This window comes from Lycium ferocissimum, chromosome 7 (genome assembly GCF_029784015.1).
Source record: "Lycium ferocissimum isolate CSIRO_LF1 chromosome 7, AGI_CSIRO_Lferr_CH_V1, whole genome shotgun sequence".
Taxonomy (NCBI): domain Eukaryota; kingdom Viridiplantae; phylum Streptophyta; class Magnoliopsida; order Solanales; family Solanaceae; genus Lycium; species Lycium ferocissimum.
Window position 1 is genome coordinate 48,932,301 of NC_081348.1, and position 19,614 is coordinate 48,951,914.

Genomic DNA, 19,614 nt, shown 5'->3' on the forward strand with positions numbered 1-19,614 from the left:
TTTGGTTGGTTCACAAAATTGAGTCTGGAAGTCATAACTCATGACTAGAATTTATTGCTTTCTCATTAGGGGAGTCCGGAACCAAAATGACCCAAACAAAAGAGCAAATTAACCAAAATACCCCAACAAAAAAACTGGTACCAAAGTATCTTTAACGCAGTAAATTAATGCGTTAAAGGACTTAACCGTAACGACAAGGTTAAGTCCAATAGCGCCGTAATTTACTGCGCTATTCTGCTTCCTTTTTTTGTTTTTGGGTTTTGGTTAATTACTCTCTTTCTTCTACATTTACACACTTTTTACATACTTTAGCCTTAGATTAATCATGCTTCGAGATTCCGGAACTTCAATATTTTATATAAAACCTGACTTAGTTTTGTGCGATTAATGAGGCAGGCTCAATACATCAAGGATACGCAAAACTTTGGATTGTGGTTTTAGTGGTTGAAAAGTACTCGAAGTAAGTTTTTGTTTGAAAACTTCTCGTCATTAGCTTTAAGTTATTTATTTTTTAAAGTTTAGATTTAAGCGTGTTATTTTTTAGTCAAAATTGTATCATTCATACCAATCTCAAAATAATTAAATTGCATCATTCATAATAATATGAAAATACTTAAATTAGTTCATTAATAACAAACTGAAATTAGTTAAAATACATTCATCAAAGAAAGAAAAAACTTAAAATAGATTCATCAATTCATGCCCTTAACTAGATGTTTCGCCCCCGCGAGATTTGCCGCCATCGCGAGATCTACTGCCAGCACGAAAGTTTCTTTCGCCATGAGAGGTACTTCCACCGCTAGATGTACTTGACCACCATGCCGTAAGGGACACTTACGCTTATCATGACCAACATAATCCAAAATGAGCATTTTCGAGTGTATCTCCCTGGTGGAACATCCATTTCATTAAGAATACGGGAGTATGCTCGCCGTTTCAATTTATGGATAAATGCTTTGTTAGCAACTATGAAAAATGGCTGCGTGCCCAATAACTCTCATCACCAAGTGGGTGGAACCTTCCGGCATACGTTTTTGCATAATTTTCCACTGTATATTCCTTAGCCATGTATTGCGAGGCGTTCTTTCCCATTATGATAAAACACTTGAAGGCATGAGAACATGGCATGTGGTATGATTGCCACTTGCCACATGTGCATGTTCTTGGTATCTCACAAATTGTGTGAACGTTACCTCCACGACCTTGGTGCACACTTGTTGTGAGTTCAAATATACGCTCTGCATGGTTGTACTCCATCCTGTCGTGTTACTGACACTTAAATTTGTGATACTCGAACAATTGTGTTGGTCTTGGCATCCATTTTAAACAGTCTGCCGCAAATCCTTTGGCCGCCTTTGATCGAGTCACGACTGCTCCACAACCTGCATAAAAGTCATTCTCACTATTGCGGTAACTGGTAGTTCCCGTGCAGATTTCAACAAGCCACTGAATGACTCAGAGCTGTTTGTTGTTAGCATCCCCCATCTCGTACCTTCATCCTTGTGTAATGTCTTTTTGTCTTTATCGAATTTATTCAACCAGTGGTAAACTCCCTCATCCGCCTGCCTAATCAACTCTATCCGCATATGAAACTTCTTCTCCTGATGCTCTGTTGCAGCCGCCCATATCCAGTTGTTGAGTTCTGGGCTTCGATATTTTTGTTGGAAATTTTCCTTCAAATGCCTTAAACAATAACAATGGTAGGCAAAAGGCTGCTGCCACCCATGTAAATCCCACATATTGCTCAATATGACAATATGTCTATCTGATAGAACACATATACCTATTCGATCCTTGATAATGTGTTGCATCAAGTAGGTAAAAAATAGACCCCATGTCTCTGTGCTCTCATTAGCTGCAATTAGAAAAGCCAGAGGGAATATAGATCCATCTGCATATTCAACTGCAATTAGTAGCTTGATGTCGTATTTTTTGTACACATGTGTGCCATCTTATGATATTACTGGCTAACAATGAGCATAACCATCAATGCATGATTTGAATGCCCAAAACACAAATTGAAAAATATTACCGGCCACACCATGTTTCGACTTGAGCTTCCATTCAACAACAGGACCAGTATTGAACTATTGTAGAGCTGCCATGTATCTCGGCAACGTCTTAAAAGAGCTATCCCAATTGCCATAAACAATCTCATGTGCATACCTACGCCCAAGATATGCCTTTTGCCTACTTATGATTTTGCGATATACTTTCAGAACGGCTGTAATGCATTCTTTAATTTTGAACCTGGAGAAGTTGAAATATCAAAGATATAGCAACGAGGAACCTCATATTAACATCAATATTAAAATAAACTTAGGCGAAAGGGGTACCTTGGGCTTTTTGCAATGTCACCAACTAACGCAAAGAACAATCATACTTGTATCTAGATTAAAATGATCATCTAGGAATTCACCCATATCACAAGTGTGCTTTGGTAGAACTTTGAAATAGTCCACATCTTATCAACAATCTCCTTACCACGGAGTATCCATTGACAACCTTGATTTTTTCGCCTGCAAACCAATCGCCAATAAGTTCGAGTGGAATCATCAACTTTGTACTCCCTCATCTCCTGGATGCAATAAATCTTAACAGCCCTTTGCAATGACCTTTTCAAGTTGCAACTCATGCCTTTTTCAATATGAGCATCCTCTTTTACAAGATCATTTGGCTCTTTCCACATTTTTCGACGAATATGATCATCATCCCTAGTAAAGACAAAGGCATTAGGGCGATCTTGAAGATGATCAAGATAGGGAATCTCATTAGAATGCCACTGAACCGGGGTCAACTCTTGCTGTTGAAATTGACTTTGCGGCATCGACTCTTGCTGGTGAAATGGGTGCTGCAAATTCAGTTCTTTCTGGTGTGACGGACTATGCATCATGTCTTCTAACATTTCTACTTGATTTTGAGGATTAATACCACCCTCATCCTCCTCCTCACTTTCCTTCGCATTAGGTATGTCGTCACTATCACTCGATGATGTATCTATATAATTCAGATAATCAACAGCATCCAGAGCAGGTCTTTTCCTATAGAAAATAAGTAAAATATATTAACTACCAAACATCAAAAAATATATATTATTTAATATAAAATGATGGACCTACCGATAAGAATTAACATTGCACGAGTTTGAGGAATGATCTACATTTGGTGCAACGAGCTCATTTTGTGTAAAATTTTCCCTACACAAGAAACTAGAGTATTTTAACTACTAAACATCAAAGATAATACTATTGATGTTAAGAAAGTAGACGTACCGATAGTAATCAACTGTACTGAAACATGAGGAAGGAGCATCGTTTTGATAGTTGAATAGTTGGACTGCCCGATATTATTCATATCAAGTGTATAGCCCCTAAAAATTATAATTAACATCATTGTTACCATAAACATATGCTCCTAATAATAATAATAATAAATATTTACCACTGTCCATCAAATTGCTGGCTTAAAGTTTCTAGAGACATTTGACTCCTCAAAATGCCTTCATAAGTACACATGTCAGGATAAGTATTTTCATGCATAGGCTCCATATCAGTGACTTCAGGCTGAATTTTTCGGTAAATTCTAGACGGGGCTTCCGGATGAGGTCTATTTCGGGCTTCCCGAGGAGCTCTAGCCTGGACTTCAAGATGATTTATGAGGACCTTCTCTACATACACCTCAAGAACATTCAAAGTAATACGTTCCCTATAATCTTAAGGCGCCTTCAAATAATCAGTCAAAGAGTCATCGTCTACGATATGCCACTGTCCATAACTAACTAAACCTTGTGGTGTAAAAGAAAATGGATATCTCTGAATTAAAGTTATATCAAATTCTCTCCTACTAACATTTAGTCTACTACACAAGGCTTGGAGTAGGTTTGAGTATTTTAAGTTAAGTGACAACTTAACATGGTATTTTGGGGGAGAGTCATGACGCGAACTATTAGACTCATAAATAATTTTTCCATCCCAAAACAAAAGAAACCCTAACAGTTGGAACATCCTCCATTTTTGACTAATTTAGAAGTACAAAATGCAGAAGTTGGACAAAATTTAGAAGTTGGATAAAATTTAGAAGTTGGATAAAATTTTGTGTTTTCCTTTCGTCCAAAATACGCTTTATATAATGAGTTTAAATGTTTCATATAACGCAACAAATTACTGCGCTATGTAACTTTACGTAAAATCAAGTACGGTTGAGCAGTAGAATCTACTGATTTCTATTGAAAAACCAGTGGAATAATTGGTTTGAATAACGCATGAAGTATAACACAGTAATTTACTGCGCTAAAGGTGTAATAAAGTGGTCCAATGCGTGCATTGTGTTCTCAATCAGTGTTGTCATTCAGAAACGTCATAAATTCACCATGCGCTAAAGGCGTATAAAGTGGTCAAACGCGTGCATTGTGTTGTCATTCAGACACATCATAAATCCACCATGCATAATGCATCTAAAATTACCGCTATACATCAATATGATTGCCAGCGAGTGTTATATAACGTAATTGATGAATAACTAGCAACCACAAAATAGGGTTATTATGTCATTTTTTAACCAATTTGAAAATATTACTCGTCTTACATCGTTCTCTACAGGAGACATATTCAAAGCAATGGGTAGGACATGGAAATTGAGTGAAGATTTTGAATACTCGAATAACCCAAACGAGAGATACAATCAACATTACAACAATACAATGACAGATGAGTGGAATTGGCGTGTTAGGGAGGCTGCAGCACTAGAACAAAACTTGAGGGCATTTGGACTTAAACGCCCAAAAAGTCATGCTACGTCAATGCCTCGTGGCATTCCACAAAAGTTAAAGAGAACAACCGAATGCAAATACGTTGCATTATGGCTGGATATAGTCGAACTGACGTCACATCCAAGTGGAACTCGGACTGTGAGATGTCCGATGACGATGATTCCCCATGATCTTATTAATTTTTGTTTTAAATAAAGTGGGGGGGGGGGGGGGGGGTCATAGTCATGATCCCACAACCTATTGAGTTTGGTACTTGTATAAGTAGCCTTTCGCTACTTAGTAAACTATTAAAAATTCAATGTCGAATAGTAATAATGTAGATTCGTCGTATTCTTTCCAAAGGATCCGACTAGCAGTGGTGATGACAACTCAAAGCATAGCCAACGGTATGCCGTTGATTCCTCAACCGAAAACAGTGAATTCGTGCTAGACGATTTGAAGCCCCACCTTTTAATAGAGCGTAATGATGATTTTCGCCAACTGAAATATTCAGATCCATGTGAATATTATTGTGGTTTATGTCGCGAATGGGCATATTGGTACGCCGAATCACAACGTCTTGTTCGTGACTTGAAAAATCTCAATGCTCCAATCCCAACAAGATTCTCATTGAGCATTCCTCGAACTGATCAAGATTCTTGTGAGGTTGCGGTACAGAGGATTAGGAAATAGAGCAATCAAATGCTAGCACGACGTTGTAGATTTTACATGCTCAAGTTGGTTGAAGAACAAGCTTCATCAACTTGTAGGGAACTAACATCTACAGAAAGAAGATTTGTCTTAAGAAACCCAAGATATTTATCTAAGGACAATATTGACAACTTCAATTCTGATGATTAAGAATATTGTATTTTAATTATATTTTTAATTTATGATGATGTCGCTAATTTGAAGAATATTAGTATGTTTAGTTTTGCATTTATTCTTATATTTTATTATTTACTTACTTAAGCGTGTTAGAATTGACAAACATTATATACATAAATACAAAGTGCAACGATTCAAATTTTTATAGAAAACACAAATAAACTACTACATAAAAAGTGACGATTTAGAAAAACCATAGAAAATACATAATACATAAAAAGTTAAGCTACTAAAAATAAAAACAAACTACATAGGAAATAATAAACCTAGCCGACAATGCATGTCACACCCCAACCTTGGGTGTGGTGGCCAAGCACTAAGACCGAAGGGCCGAGCGAACCGACCGTGATATCTAAACTCGCGTAACGTGAATCATAGGCCGACGAGGTGCCGAATAACAATAGTAAGAAGTATGTCGTGACAACTTTGCGCAGCGAGAAAGGCCCCGATAACATATATATGCATTACGAGGGCCAACAATGCCACAACCAAGAAAGACAACTAGTCGGAAGGCGGCTGGCAAGGCCAAACACAATACACTCGTACAATCGACCGATAGTACGTAAGCCTCTAAGAGCACTAATATGCATCAACCGACGGGACGGTGGCCCCGACGTACCCATAGCCATACTTATATATATATATGCGTACGCATCCTATTTAATGACTCGACCGACAACTCCGGGAGAACGGAGTGAGAACATCCCACTGCCGAACTTTGGTATCCTGCGAGAAAGGTACAACAATCCGTCTACCCTACTCGCTGGGCATGATCACGACGCACGACAAAAATGCGTCGGTACGAAAGATGTACCGAGTATGTAAGGCGGTAGCATAAACATAACATAAGCATAAGAGATACGGACAACTTGGGAAAAGATGTGAGACAACTAAACTCGAATGAGGCCACCGAGGGCGACCATAATCATGACATAAATGTAGCTCGCATGCCCGTAAAATCATTCCTCACTCGTGGAGGCATATATCATATCATATAACAATAATAAATCCCTACGTGCAAGTGAGCTCATCATCATAACATCATCTCTACCCAATCGATCGGTGACAATGCACGGTACGTGCGCCTACCCGCCGCTACAACATGGCTCGGTAAAGAAAAAGAAATACATCTAGGTGCACGGCTACGTGCTTTACCACCGCCACAACACGGCTCGGTAAAGAAAGAAACATGTCTAGGTCCACGTATAAGTGCCTACCCGCCGTACTATAGCACGGCTCGTTAATAAAAATAAATACATATATATATATATAAGTGCGATGCAAGATCCGACTCGGAAGAGATATCATAAAACGAGTCGGAGTGACTATCGTCGTTACCCTCCGACTATCGTTATTATCGCTTACGTTTATCATTATTTGATCATTAGGCCAAAGAAGCAAAAGTACAAGAAACATCTTTTATGAATTATTCACGAAGCCAAAGTTAGCCAAACTTTTATGAAATATGATCGACACAACTTTTATCGGAAAGAGTGTGCCAACGAGAGGTTCGTCACCTTGGAGCAATAGACAAAAAGATAAGGATTAACTCAATTAAAGGAAGTACAATCAACTCAACTTTGATGTGAAGAGTACCATAACTAATATCATTCTTCATTCGATAAACAAGAGGGATACGAAATGTGAAAGGTACTTCAATACAAGCTATTCATGAGAAAAGGGTAAGCTTAACCATTTTGGGACATAATCGACACAAGTTGAACGGAAAGTCTTTTAATCGATGCTAAAAGGAGATGTGGACCATAATTTGGTACAAGTCATAGATGAGTATGTGTTCGGCCAATTATCATGGAACGCGATCGATCCAAGTTAGCGGAACAACTTTTCAATGAAAGGTCATTTGAAATCTAGTCATGCCACAAAGAGAATAGAAAGCCCTACATACCTCGTCGATGGAGTTATATACATTTGCCGAGTCCTCGAACGTCTTACGAATGATTTCCTACATAATACGTACTATTCAAGATCAAAACCAAGGTCATAGCTTATAGAAATCTTCATTTAGACATTTAATCGAGCAACTCGTACGGCGTAATTTATGGGACTTTTTGTAGCGTAATTTCCTGTAAAACGCTACCAAATTTCACTTTTTTACTCCTCCTCGTCAATACGATCCAATCCATATCAACAGAGCTCCAAACGACACATTAAAACCACATAAAATAGCCCAACTATCAAGCCAAGTCCATAAGAGTTCACAAGAATTGTCAAAGCTTATTCTATGGGGTTTTCACCAAATTTCTAGGTTTAATTACTTGTAGAAGTTCAAAGAGATCAAAAGGAAGTTAAAATATACCTTAAATGATCAAAATCACTCCAAACTCCAAGTTACTTCAAGGTGAAGTCCTTATCCAAGAAGCAAATTAGCGAAAAAAATCACAATTCCGTAGTTGCCATGTTGTTCTTCATGTTAAAGTTAATAGATTTGCTCTTGGTTTGGATTGAGATTGATGGAGGATTAATTGGAGAGGGTTTGAGAGTTTTAAAGGTCACGAATGGTGAGGAAATGGAGAAAAAATTGTGAAGAGGGGTCTTTTATATAACTTAAAGTGAGCAGCCACCGACCTTGGTCACTGTTCCCGCTGCAGTTTGTGTCATTGGACGAAAATGCGAATATCTCTTTACTCCGATGTCATATCGATGAACGGTAAAATGCAATAGAAACTAGACTCGTAGATCTTCGATTTGGTAGGTGGATAACCCTGTAACTCCAAGTATATTGAGAGAAAAGCTCCGAGACATCTGACCCAAATTTCAGTGAAATTTACAAACTTAACTTGCGACGCCCTTTGTCGACTTTCGTATTACAACTTGTTTGACTTCCAAACTTAACAAGAGACCATTATACAATTCAAATACTTCATATCATTACTTGCTTAGCATGTGGAGCACTCCTAATCTCACCCAAAAGTACAAGTTATCGTGTTCCCAACTTGCCGACTTTTGACGAGACTCATGCTTCTTTGATTCATTCACCCTCCAAATCTTCCGCCACGTACTAATATTATTTATAGACTCTTGTAACCATTTTTATTAATAAATCAATCCCTTTTGTGCTCTACATAATTTTTTTTTGAACTTACGTCGACTAACTCATGATGTGACTTTAACATGCGAAAATCCGAGGTGTAACAATGCAACACTTCAAAATTACAAGCAACAAGAAAAGACCACAAATCATCCTCTAAAACTTCACTTTCTCTTCAAAGCATTTGTCTCGTGTTGAGAGTCTCTAAGATTATCCTTGAAAAAACTTTTTTTTTCTTCCAATTCTTTTAGCAACATCTCGAAAAGTTCACGGTATCTACATTGCTTCGTGAAGTCGCGGTATCTCTATCAACCAGAGGCTTTTTATACTTCGCCGCCACCGTTTTATCTGTGGGAACTTTATCTTCTCACCGAAAATATGTGCACCCACCATCTGCCTAATAAAATAACAAATAATATTAGTTTTGTAAAGTAGAAAATGTAGACAATGTGACAAAAACTCTATAAAAAGTTGCAAAATAAACTTACTTCGGGCACTTTACAACGCCAAAAATGACGACCCGAATTTTTTGGAGTCCTTGAAATTTTGAGTTTCGGTATACAGATAATCGCAATAACATACGTTAGGTTCTATAGCATAAAATGATGCATGATTTATGAGGGTAAAGGATGGCAAAAGAGCGAAAATGGAGAAGGGCAAGAGAGTGAAAGTGGAGAAGTGTTAGGAAAATGGAGGTTTTGCGCTAGTTTTATGGAGTTGTTTAAGGCAGAATTTCCGTGTTATTAAAACTTTGACGGCTAGAATAACGCAAAGAATTTATCGCGTTATTGGACTTAACCGAGCCATTATAGTTAAGTCTAATAACGCAGAAATTACGCGTTAAGGGTACTTTACATCAGCTTTTTTTCTTTGTGGTATTTTGGTTCACTTTGTTTGTTTGTTTTTTTTTTTTTTTTTTTTGGGTCATTTAGGTTCCGGACTCCTCATTAGGGTGGTCAATGGCCTATTACTCATCCCTCATATATCTTGAATTTTCCTATCTTTTTTTCTTTTTCTTTTTCAGTTTAACCATAGAATTTACTGTTCTGACAAACAACATGCCTTCCATTTCTTGACTTCGTAAAATATACTCCCTCCGTCCTTTTTACTTGTCCTCTATACTAAAAAATAGATGTTCATTTTTACTTGTCCAGTTTGAAAAATTAAGAGATAATTTATCATTTCATACATGTTTTATCGTTACTAGTAGTTATTGGGTCAGAAACTTCAATGAATTGTTAGTGGTTGCAAAATTTTTTAAGTATGTTTGATTGATTTCAATTATTAGATGACTTAATAATAATTAGGGATGATATAGTAAAATTGTCTTTCTATTTACGGCTCTTTAAGAGTGTATCAAGTCAATACAAGACAAGTATAAATGGATAGAGGGAGTATAAAGTATGCCACTGTATCAAATTCAGTTCAATTGATTTAATTATGCATTATCCTCTAGAAGATTGCTCGGTCATAAAGAAATGGTACACTTTGTGTTGCATCACTTAGTCTTATAAACTTCTATGGCTGCACTGAAACTTGAGTATCTAATCTTATCTCATCTTTTTCCCTTTCAAATTTTTGGTAGCACTGCTATATAATCCAAAAAGGGAATACTACCAAACAAATGCTTGTGTAATGGTTATGCTCTACCACAAAAAATATGTTGCAGCGCACTTTCTTGGATTTTATCAAACCTCACCGTTCTTTTATCACTTACACTTCCGTGTACAAATTTATTGCTTTGGAAGTTTGTTGATGGTTGAATCACATGCCACGCTGCCTATTGTTGTACCCATGTCCCAAGAGTAGTGCCAAAACGTACTATTCTACTTTAACCTAAGGCACTCGACCTTTTTTCCTACCTGATGTCCCGATTAATTTTGGGGTCAAACTAATCTGGATACATGTTGAGAGGTTTGGTTAAGGATGAGTGGTTGCCGACTATCTTACCACACAGGGCGGATCTAGTTTTTTAGGTGTGGGTTCATCTGAACCCGATAACTTTTAGCCTAGACTTGGATTTATCTATGTAAGAATCACTTAAATTGCTGAAAAAGTGAAACTATGAACCTAGAACTCAAACAAGGTGATAGGTTAAGTGGTCGAATCTAAGTCCTGAACCATAAAATTAAATCCTGGATCCGTCTCTGCTACCACAACCACCTTTGATGGCAAGGACACTCAATTTTTCTTTTTGGGTTTTCCAACCGGTGTCGCTTTAGAGCTCGACTAATCTAGAATGACGTCGAGAAATTCTATTCTAGGGTAAAAGGCTCCCTACAAAAAACAACTTCATTCCTAAAACTCGAACCTAAGACCTTTAACTTAACTCGAACCTAAGACCTTTAACTTACTTCAACATACTATTGTGACTACTATTTAGTTTGACAAATGTCAATTATCTCCAAAGGCATAGTTCCCCAAAAAAAAACCATGACTTCTTCTTCTCTCCTCTTTTTCCTCTCTATCATTTCTCTCCTTTTCCCCTTCATTTCTTCATCAAACTCCCCCATAACAATCCCTCTTTCATTTCTTAACACCAACCCAAACCAAGATTTTTACCAAAAGCTTACTCATTTAGCTTCGTCCTCTTTAGCTAGAGCTCATCATATCAAGAGTTCTCAAAATTCTTCAATTTCCAACATCCCTTTGTTCCCTCATAGCTATGGAGGCTACTCAATTACTCTTCCATTTGGTACTCCTCCTCAAAATATGCCTTTCATCATGGACACTGGCAGCAGTTTTGTTTGGTTCCCATGTACAAAAAAATACCAATGTTCAAAATGTCCTATTTCTTCACAAAAAAATCCAACTTTTATTCCAAGATTGTCATCTTCAGCTCGAGTTCTTGGATGTATGAATCCAAAGTGCAGTTTTGTTCATCCAAAAGCCGACCTAAAATCTCTTTGCCACGATTGCGAAATGCGTAATACAACAAACTGTGGACAAGTTTGTCCACCTTATATCATTCTTTATGGTGCAGGTTCCACAGGTGGCATTAGCCTAGTTGAAACACTGAACTTACCAAACAAGAAAATACCTGATTTTCTTGTTGGCTGTTCTTTATTTTCCTCCCAACAGCCCGCGGGAATCGCGGGATTTGGGAGGGGACTTTCATCATTGCCAAGCCAATTAGGTGCCAAGAAATTGTCTTATTGTCTTGTATCTCACAGGTTTGATGATATTCCCAACAAGAGTAGCATGCTTGTTTTGGACACTGCTTATGAAAAGTCTAAAAATTTGAGTTACACCCCTTTGCTGAAAAATCCAGTGGTTGTTGGAAGAAATGCATTATCTGAGTTCTATTATGTTGGATTGAGAAAAATCACAGTTGGTGGACAGAAAGTGAAGGTACTGAAGGAAAATATTATATTCAGAATCTCAATAAATTTCTACTATTTTTCTATTATACATCATTTACTACTTTTTTGCTAGTAACACCCAATTTTTTTTAACCCGCTTTTCCAAAATTGTTAGAGAAGTTAGTTCCTTTTGTGCTATATTTGGTTGCTTCTTTTTTAAACTTGCAATATTTCTCCGAATCATTCTCAGCATGATTATTTTTCATTCATATATCATTGGCCCGGCATTGCTAATATAAGCATTGGCCAGACGGGCGACGTACATTGGCTAGTGCCATTCGTTGGGAGCAAAAACTATTTGATTCCCTACCAAGTTCGTAGAGGCTCTGATTCACAGTAGCATCCCTATTCATAATAGTACGAACGTACTTTGACTAAAAATCGGAAAACCTATTCTTATATACTTTTGACATAAATCATATTTAAACATGAAATAAATACCAAATCTTAACTAATTTTAGTTCCTACAACTTTGAATTATTCTTCATCATTCTCCAGTAATTCAAAGTTTTATATCCAATTGTTGAACTAGATTTTCCAGTTCCTAGCTAAACTAAATTTTGCACTATTAATAGTATGGGGTTTGCTAGCTACTGTTTTCATAAAGCAAGGAAGTAGTAAAGAAGTAGAGAATTGTAACGTTCATTCAGAGATTCATGATATCCTAAATAAAATATTTTCCTTTCAGGTACCATATCAGTATCTGACACCAAATTCCAAAGGGAATGGTGGGACAATAGTGGATTCAGGCACAACTTTCACTTTCATGAATCATGGTGTTTTTGAGCCTGTGATGGATGCATTTGTGAAACAAGTAAAGGGGATTTCAAGAGCTGAGAATATTGAAAGATTGACTGGTTTAAGGCCATGTTTTAATGTTTCAGGGCATAAAACAGTGTCATTGCCAGAGATGAAATTTCATTTCAAAGGGGGTTCAGAGATGGCATTGCCATTGGCAAATTACTTCTCTATTGTTGGTGAAAATAATGTGATTTGCTTGACAATGGTGAGTGATTCCAGGCTCGAATTGCCTACGGGGCCATCGATAATTCTGGGGAATTATCAGATGCAGAACTTTTTTGTTGAGTTTGATCTAAAAAATGATAAGTTTGGGTTCAGGAATCAAGTTTGCAAATGAGAAGGACGTTTGAGGAAAGGAAACCGTGAAAAGCTATGTAGCTCGAACTCTCCAAAATGTTGTCGCGTTCATATCGGATCCTAAAAAAATGCACTAATTTTAGAGGATTCGACATGCATCCATCGATATTTTTGAGGATGCTTTTGTATTGTTCTTTTCTTGCTTTATAGAATAGAGGATAAAATCATACCAAAAAGATTTGTATTTTGAGGTATTCATGAGATGATTTGGTTGCATGATTGCACTGTGATTGTGTTTTCAGGAAGGGAAAAGGTACTTCTTTTTGTGATCCAATAGGTAGATGCATCTGGAGGCCTATTGGTGGAAAACAAAAAAAGCAAAGTGAAAACTCATGTACTCCCATCATCCTAGTGAAGATATTTGACTGAACACAAAGTTTAAGAAAAAAAAAAATACTTTTAAAACTTATGGTCTAAGATAAATCACAGTAATTTCTGTGGCTATAAATCATCTCATTAAGTGTAAAAGAGGAAGTTTAAAGCTAAATTGTTACTTAATATAAAATCATACTTTTCATGGTTGCCTTTTAAGAGGAAGTCAAAGATTGTACCAAAACACTTAGAAATCGGATTCTCCGTAACAATGGAAATAGGGGAATCTTCTTTTGCATAATCAATCAAACTTGAGAACTCCAGGACGCGAACCTAGGATGTTAGAGACAATTTTAAACACCCTGGACCGCTTGAGCTAACATTTTGTATATGTTTAGGGTGTTCAAAAGTTAATATATCTACATAAATATAGAAAATCTATCCTATATATACATTATAATTTTTTGCCAAGGATATTCGGATCCGCCCCTGCAAGACAAGTCCCAGAGAGTTAGAGCCGGCAAGGGAGTTTTGATTTTCTACTTAGATATCATTCTTTCTGAGACTGACTTAAAAAAAAAAAAGAAAAAGAATAACACATAATTTGGGACAGAGAAAATACTTTTCTTTGGAACTCTTTTTGGCCAAACCCAAAAATTCCGCTATATACGTATGTAAAGTAACTTTTAACCTATAGACACAATATAATTTTTCGGCGAAAGATGTTGAACTGATCCTTTAGTCTATGCGCTAACCCGGTGGGTGAGAGGGATATATAGTGGAATCAGGAAGCACACTCAAAAAGAAATAAAGGAAAGAAATCGTATACTTTATGAAGATCTTTTTAGTAGTGATTTTACATAAGGAATAAATTCCCAGTAGCTTAAAAATGAAATTCACTTTTTTGTTTGTTCTTATACAACCTTTGTATAGTAGATGGAAATCATGAGGTTGCATCATGCATGGGACCTTTTCTCCAAATAATCAGCACTACTATTAAGTATTGACTGTGCTCTTTGTAGGACAAGCACCGCTAAAAAATACTCTCTTCATTTCAATTTATGTGAACTCATTTGACTGGGCACAACATTTAAGAAAGAGTGAAGGCTTTTGAAACTTGTGGTTCAAAATAAGTCTTGAATAATTGTGTGGCTGTAAATTACTTCATAAAGTGAATTTGTTTTCAAATTAGGAAAGATGACATTTATTTTGGCACGGACTAAAAAAGAAATAGGTTCATATAAATTGAAAGAGAGGGAGTATCTATTTTCCCACTAAAAAAAATATTTAGTGGCTATTTCCCATTGAATGTCGGTGGAAAAATTCTAAATAGTAGTGTTTTCACATAAAAAAATTAGAAAGTTTCTCAGTGTTTCAATGGGAACCTGTTTCCCACCATGCATTTTCCTAGTGAGCTGGTTCGGTGGGAATGAGGTGGGAAAATCATGTTTTATAGCATTAATTTCTCACAGAATATCGGTGAGATTTTTTTTTTATTTTTTGTAGTGATGAATGAAATATCATGTGAGTCATCTTCCAGTTGCCCGCTCCGTTTGAACTTTCACAAGTAAAACTTTAGGACATTCAAACATTGGCAAGTAAAACTCCATAAAATTATCCTGAAGTTCGAATTATTTTATTGCGGAGTTAATGTAAATGGTATATCTTGAAGATTAGCTATCCATATAAGATTACACAATGTTCAGCCTGTAGGTTAGCCAGTAGGTTAGCATCTATCTTTGAAAACTCATTTGGTATGGTAGCATGAGTAGGGGGAGAATAAGAAAACAAAGAGAACTTTCATCCAAATATAGTACTTAAAAATTCAGATAGCTTCGTGCATGTGACTAGAGGCGGATTCAAGAATTAAATTTAATGGGTCAACTTTTAAGATTTTTAATATTAAATTCATTGTACTACTAAAATTATTTGTTCAAATATAATACTTGTTGAGATTTTAGTAGGATTTTACATATGTATATTCCGTGTCGAAAGTTATAGTTCAGATGAACCCGTAGACAAAAAGCTACATCCGCTCGCTAATGATACCGCCTGTGGAGGAGGTTGATTTGTGGAAGGGTGTTATTATCCATATATTATTTACTTATTAAAGAGTGACTCAATTTTATTAATTATGATGGTGGCTGAGTTTCAAACAGTAGCAGTAAAAATGGTTATTTATCAAAATCGTCCAAATGTTAGGGCCTTTGGACTTCGGAGACCTGTAAGGAGTGAAGCCCACTTATTAAGGAACTTTGGACAGGCTGCTTATCTTTTCCTTGGCAGCCCAAATAGAAATATGTCGATCTGTTTTTTTTTTTTTTTTTTTTGGAAATTTCAAATTACTTGCTCTAGAGCTCGTTTGGATTGGCTTATAAGTTATAAGCTATTTTCAGCTTTTTTGAGTGTTTGGTAACAGAATTTAAAGTTATTTTGTCTTAAAATAAGCTCAAAAAAATAATTGGGCTCGTTTGACTTATAACTGTTTGGCGAAACACAAAATCGGCTTTTTTTAAAAATACTTTTTTTTTAAAAGTACTTTTCAAAAAAACACTTTTGGCGAAAAACAGTTTGTGTTTGACCAATTAATTAAAAAAGCACTTTTGAACAACAATTAGTGTTTGGCTAAGCTTTTAAAAAGTGTTTCTATTTGTATTTTTCTCAAAAGTACTTTTAAAAAAAGTGCTTTTGGGCAAAAGCAGTTTTTTTTAGCCAAAAAGCTGTCATTTATTCTCAGAAGCACTTATTTTCTCCCATAAGCTTAGCCAAACACCTCACTTTTTTTCAAATAAGCACTTATTGAAAAAATAAGTACTTTTGGGGGAAAAATAAGCTTGGCCAAACAGGCTATTAGCTTATTTAAAGCAGCTTATAAGCTGAAAACAACTTATAAGCCAAAAAAAATAAGCCCATCCAAACAGGCTTTAGTCTTAGATTTGGTAATTTATCATTTGTATAATATTGCTCAAATAAGTTTCAATGGAAAAATATGATCATGAAGTTTATGTAGTGAATAACCAATTATTTGGAACTAAAAGAAGCTATTTTCAATAAGGCTAAAAGCAGTGGCGGAGCCAGAAATTTTGGTACGGTTGTTCAAATGTTTACGAATATATAATTTTTTTTTCCGATGAATGAGTGCAACAATTTTTTTTTTTTTAATATCATCACTGCACACCCGCCTAAAAAATTATGATCCATTTGATTTCACAAGTTATTCTTGATAAATTTCATTGGAAAACTCTTACGGTGATTACAATATCAAATGACAACAACAACATACCCAGTGTACGTAATCCCACAAGTGGAGAACAATAAGGGGCATTCCGAGAATGTTACAAAGCGAGAGATAACGACTAATTAATTTTTTTTGAAAAAAAAAAAAGAGACCAAAGTTGGATAATTAAAATGTTCACAGAAGCAATTAAAAAAGAAAAGAGAACAAAATAAGTGGTAGCTAACTTGCTATTATATCTCGTTGTTTTCTTTTTAACAATACGTCTTCTTCTTTTCTAGGAAATAGGAAGGAAAGAAGAAAGACTAAAAGGCTCTTCAATAAATGAGTCCAATGTCACTCCAAATCAACATAAGAATAAACCAAATGTAAATCATAACTCAAATACAAATAAGTTTAGTCGGAACATGGAAGACAATAAGTGCAAATACAAATCAAGCAAGTAGCTTCAGACATTGATTGTAAGTTTTTTTTTTTTTTAAAAAAAAAGAAAGAAGATGACCAGCGTTTGACGCAAGCTTTAAAATGTGACTTTTAGGTGAAATTGAACACCCTTAACCTCTAAGCTATCTATCTCAATTATTTTAAAGGTGTTCAAAATTTAATTTATATCAAGTTAACTATAATATCTAATCCATATACTAGTACCATTTTTTAGCCAAGAGTGTGCAGGTGACCACCCTTGACCATAAGTGGCTCCACCACTGGCTAAAAGGCGATTATAAGACATTTAGAGGACTCGTTTTCGATTGATCACATAACCAGATCTATTAGATTAAGCCAGCACTTAATAAAAGGAGGCAAGACGAACTTCTTCTACATCGAATTCACAAAATTAATCATATAAGAAATCGGGAAATGAAGACTTATTTTCATTCAATTGATTAGCAAAGGGAAAGGAGTTGTATGCCATCTCGGACCCCTTTTTGTAGATGAACAAAGAATTGTCATATATTGTCACATTTGAGAAATATTTTCCTTGTCTCCTTTCATTACTTGAATTGGTTTATATAAAAATAGGAGAATAATATTCTAATCTAAAATAGGAGATTACACAATATACAAAATATGCTAATTAAAATAGTAGATACAAAATCTTCTAATGAATATTTACATATTCTAAAAAGGCGTTGGCCCTTTAGCGAAACGAAATCTAATCAATAGAAGTCCTAATTATGTGATCGCTACTAATCAGTGTTAAAAAAGGCGTTGGCCTAAGGCGAGGCGTTTCGCATATGTTTCGGCGAGGCGTAATCCATGAGGCACGGGACGTAAGCCCCATAGATATTTAATTTTTAATATTTTATAAATTAATAAAATAAACATATACAAAAGTACATTAAAATTATTTAAAAAATCAAAAAAATAATAGAATTAGTAGGAAAATGTATATATCTATTATTAACATGCTAACATGTGCATGAACTATTAAAATAATCTTGTAAAAGTGAATAACGTAAAGATGCATTACACCAATAACATGACTATGATGGAACATAATTAGAGTTGTAAAAATGATAATCTATCCTAATAATTCAAAGATAGAAATGATAATAATATAAAGTTATTATTTTAAAACCTAAAACTAGATAACAAATTAATACTCATTATAATACAAATGGTCAAATAGAGTCTTCAAAACATTATGTAAACTAGCGATATCAAAAGAAATTCTAAAAATAAAAACTAACTTGAAAATGATATATAAATTGAAGAATGCTAAAAAAATCTTAAAGAAAAGAAAGCATAAAGAAGGAAAGCGCAAGCATGGAATGGAAGCATAGTAAGAATTGGAGGACAAAACTCTTTGCTTTGTAGTTTGCATTTTGCATACAAAAGTCTAAAGTGTATCTATTACTCCATAAAGAGCAAAAAGAAAAGATTATGAAATTAGGATAAACAATTTGAAAAAACTTTTGACTTTTTTGAAATTTTTAGTTTTAGAATTTAGTATGAGTTAACTTTTGGATATTTAACTTTTTAAAAAGAGATTTATTAAGCAATTAAAAGTTCTTGGGGCTTACGCCTTAAATGAACGCCCAGAATATTGAGACTTACATCCCACGATACTTATATCCCACTAGTACGCGACGGGGCGTTTTTGGTAGCCTTGGGGGTTCGCTCAGAAAACGCAACATTGCTACTAATTAATTATGATCTAAAACGCTCGTAATGTTTCATGTCATTGCTCGTCAACCTGCTTTTATTTGTCTAAATGTATTCCAAGCAGGTTCAAATGTCTGAAAGTATATTTAACGAAAGAAATATGATTACTTCAGTAAAATATATCTCATCGATCGTTAATAGTTCCAACGCTAAAAGTGTACCATTTGAGGTTAAACAAATCTCTAGTTACGGCAAACACTGTAGTCGTCGTACCTTCTTTAACACCAAATTCTCCCTTTGTTCGATTATCGTTCGTTATAACCCTTAAATGACGACAACAAATTCATTATTAATAAGTGCAGTTATTGACTGAATTTATTAATTTTTTACCTTACCCTTTTTCTTTGAATTAAAAAAACATTTATTGCTTAAATTCTCATGGAAAAGTGAGTCAGTTCAATTATTGACAAGTATTAAACTTCTGTTTGTCTCGTAGCGATTCATTTCTGAAATAACAAAGACAGATCCTCCTATTTTCTGAACACAAAAAAACAAAAGCTTCTGTTCATATGGCTAATAACAAAGGATAAGTTTACTCTCAAACAGAATTATCTAGAACAAAGTGGATAGACTTCTAGACTATACTTAAATATTTTTCTCGTGTAACTTGTTAAATTTATCACAGACAATTCAGCTTCAATCATGAGTTATGGTCCTTTGTTTCTATAATACACTATGGAGTGTTTTGGTTTAGAAG

The 19,614-nt window shown here is 35.3% G+C and overlaps 1 protein-coding gene across 1 annotated transcript; it reads left to right on the plus strand.

Moving 5' to 3' along the window:
- Positions 1-11,046: 11,046 nt before the first annotated feature.
- Positions 11,047-13,209, plus strand: LOC132065508 (probable aspartyl protease At4g16563). Its single transcript, XM_059458932.1, has 2 exons — positions 11,047-12,035; positions 12,735-13,209. The coding sequence occupies exons 1-2, from the start codon at positions 11,076-11,078 to the stop codon at positions 13,182-13,184; spliced, it is 1,410 nt and encodes a 469-aa protein (XP_059314915.1). The 5' UTR covers positions 11,047-11,075; the 3' UTR covers positions 13,185-13,209.
- Positions 13,210-19,614: the final 6,405 nt, after the last annotated feature.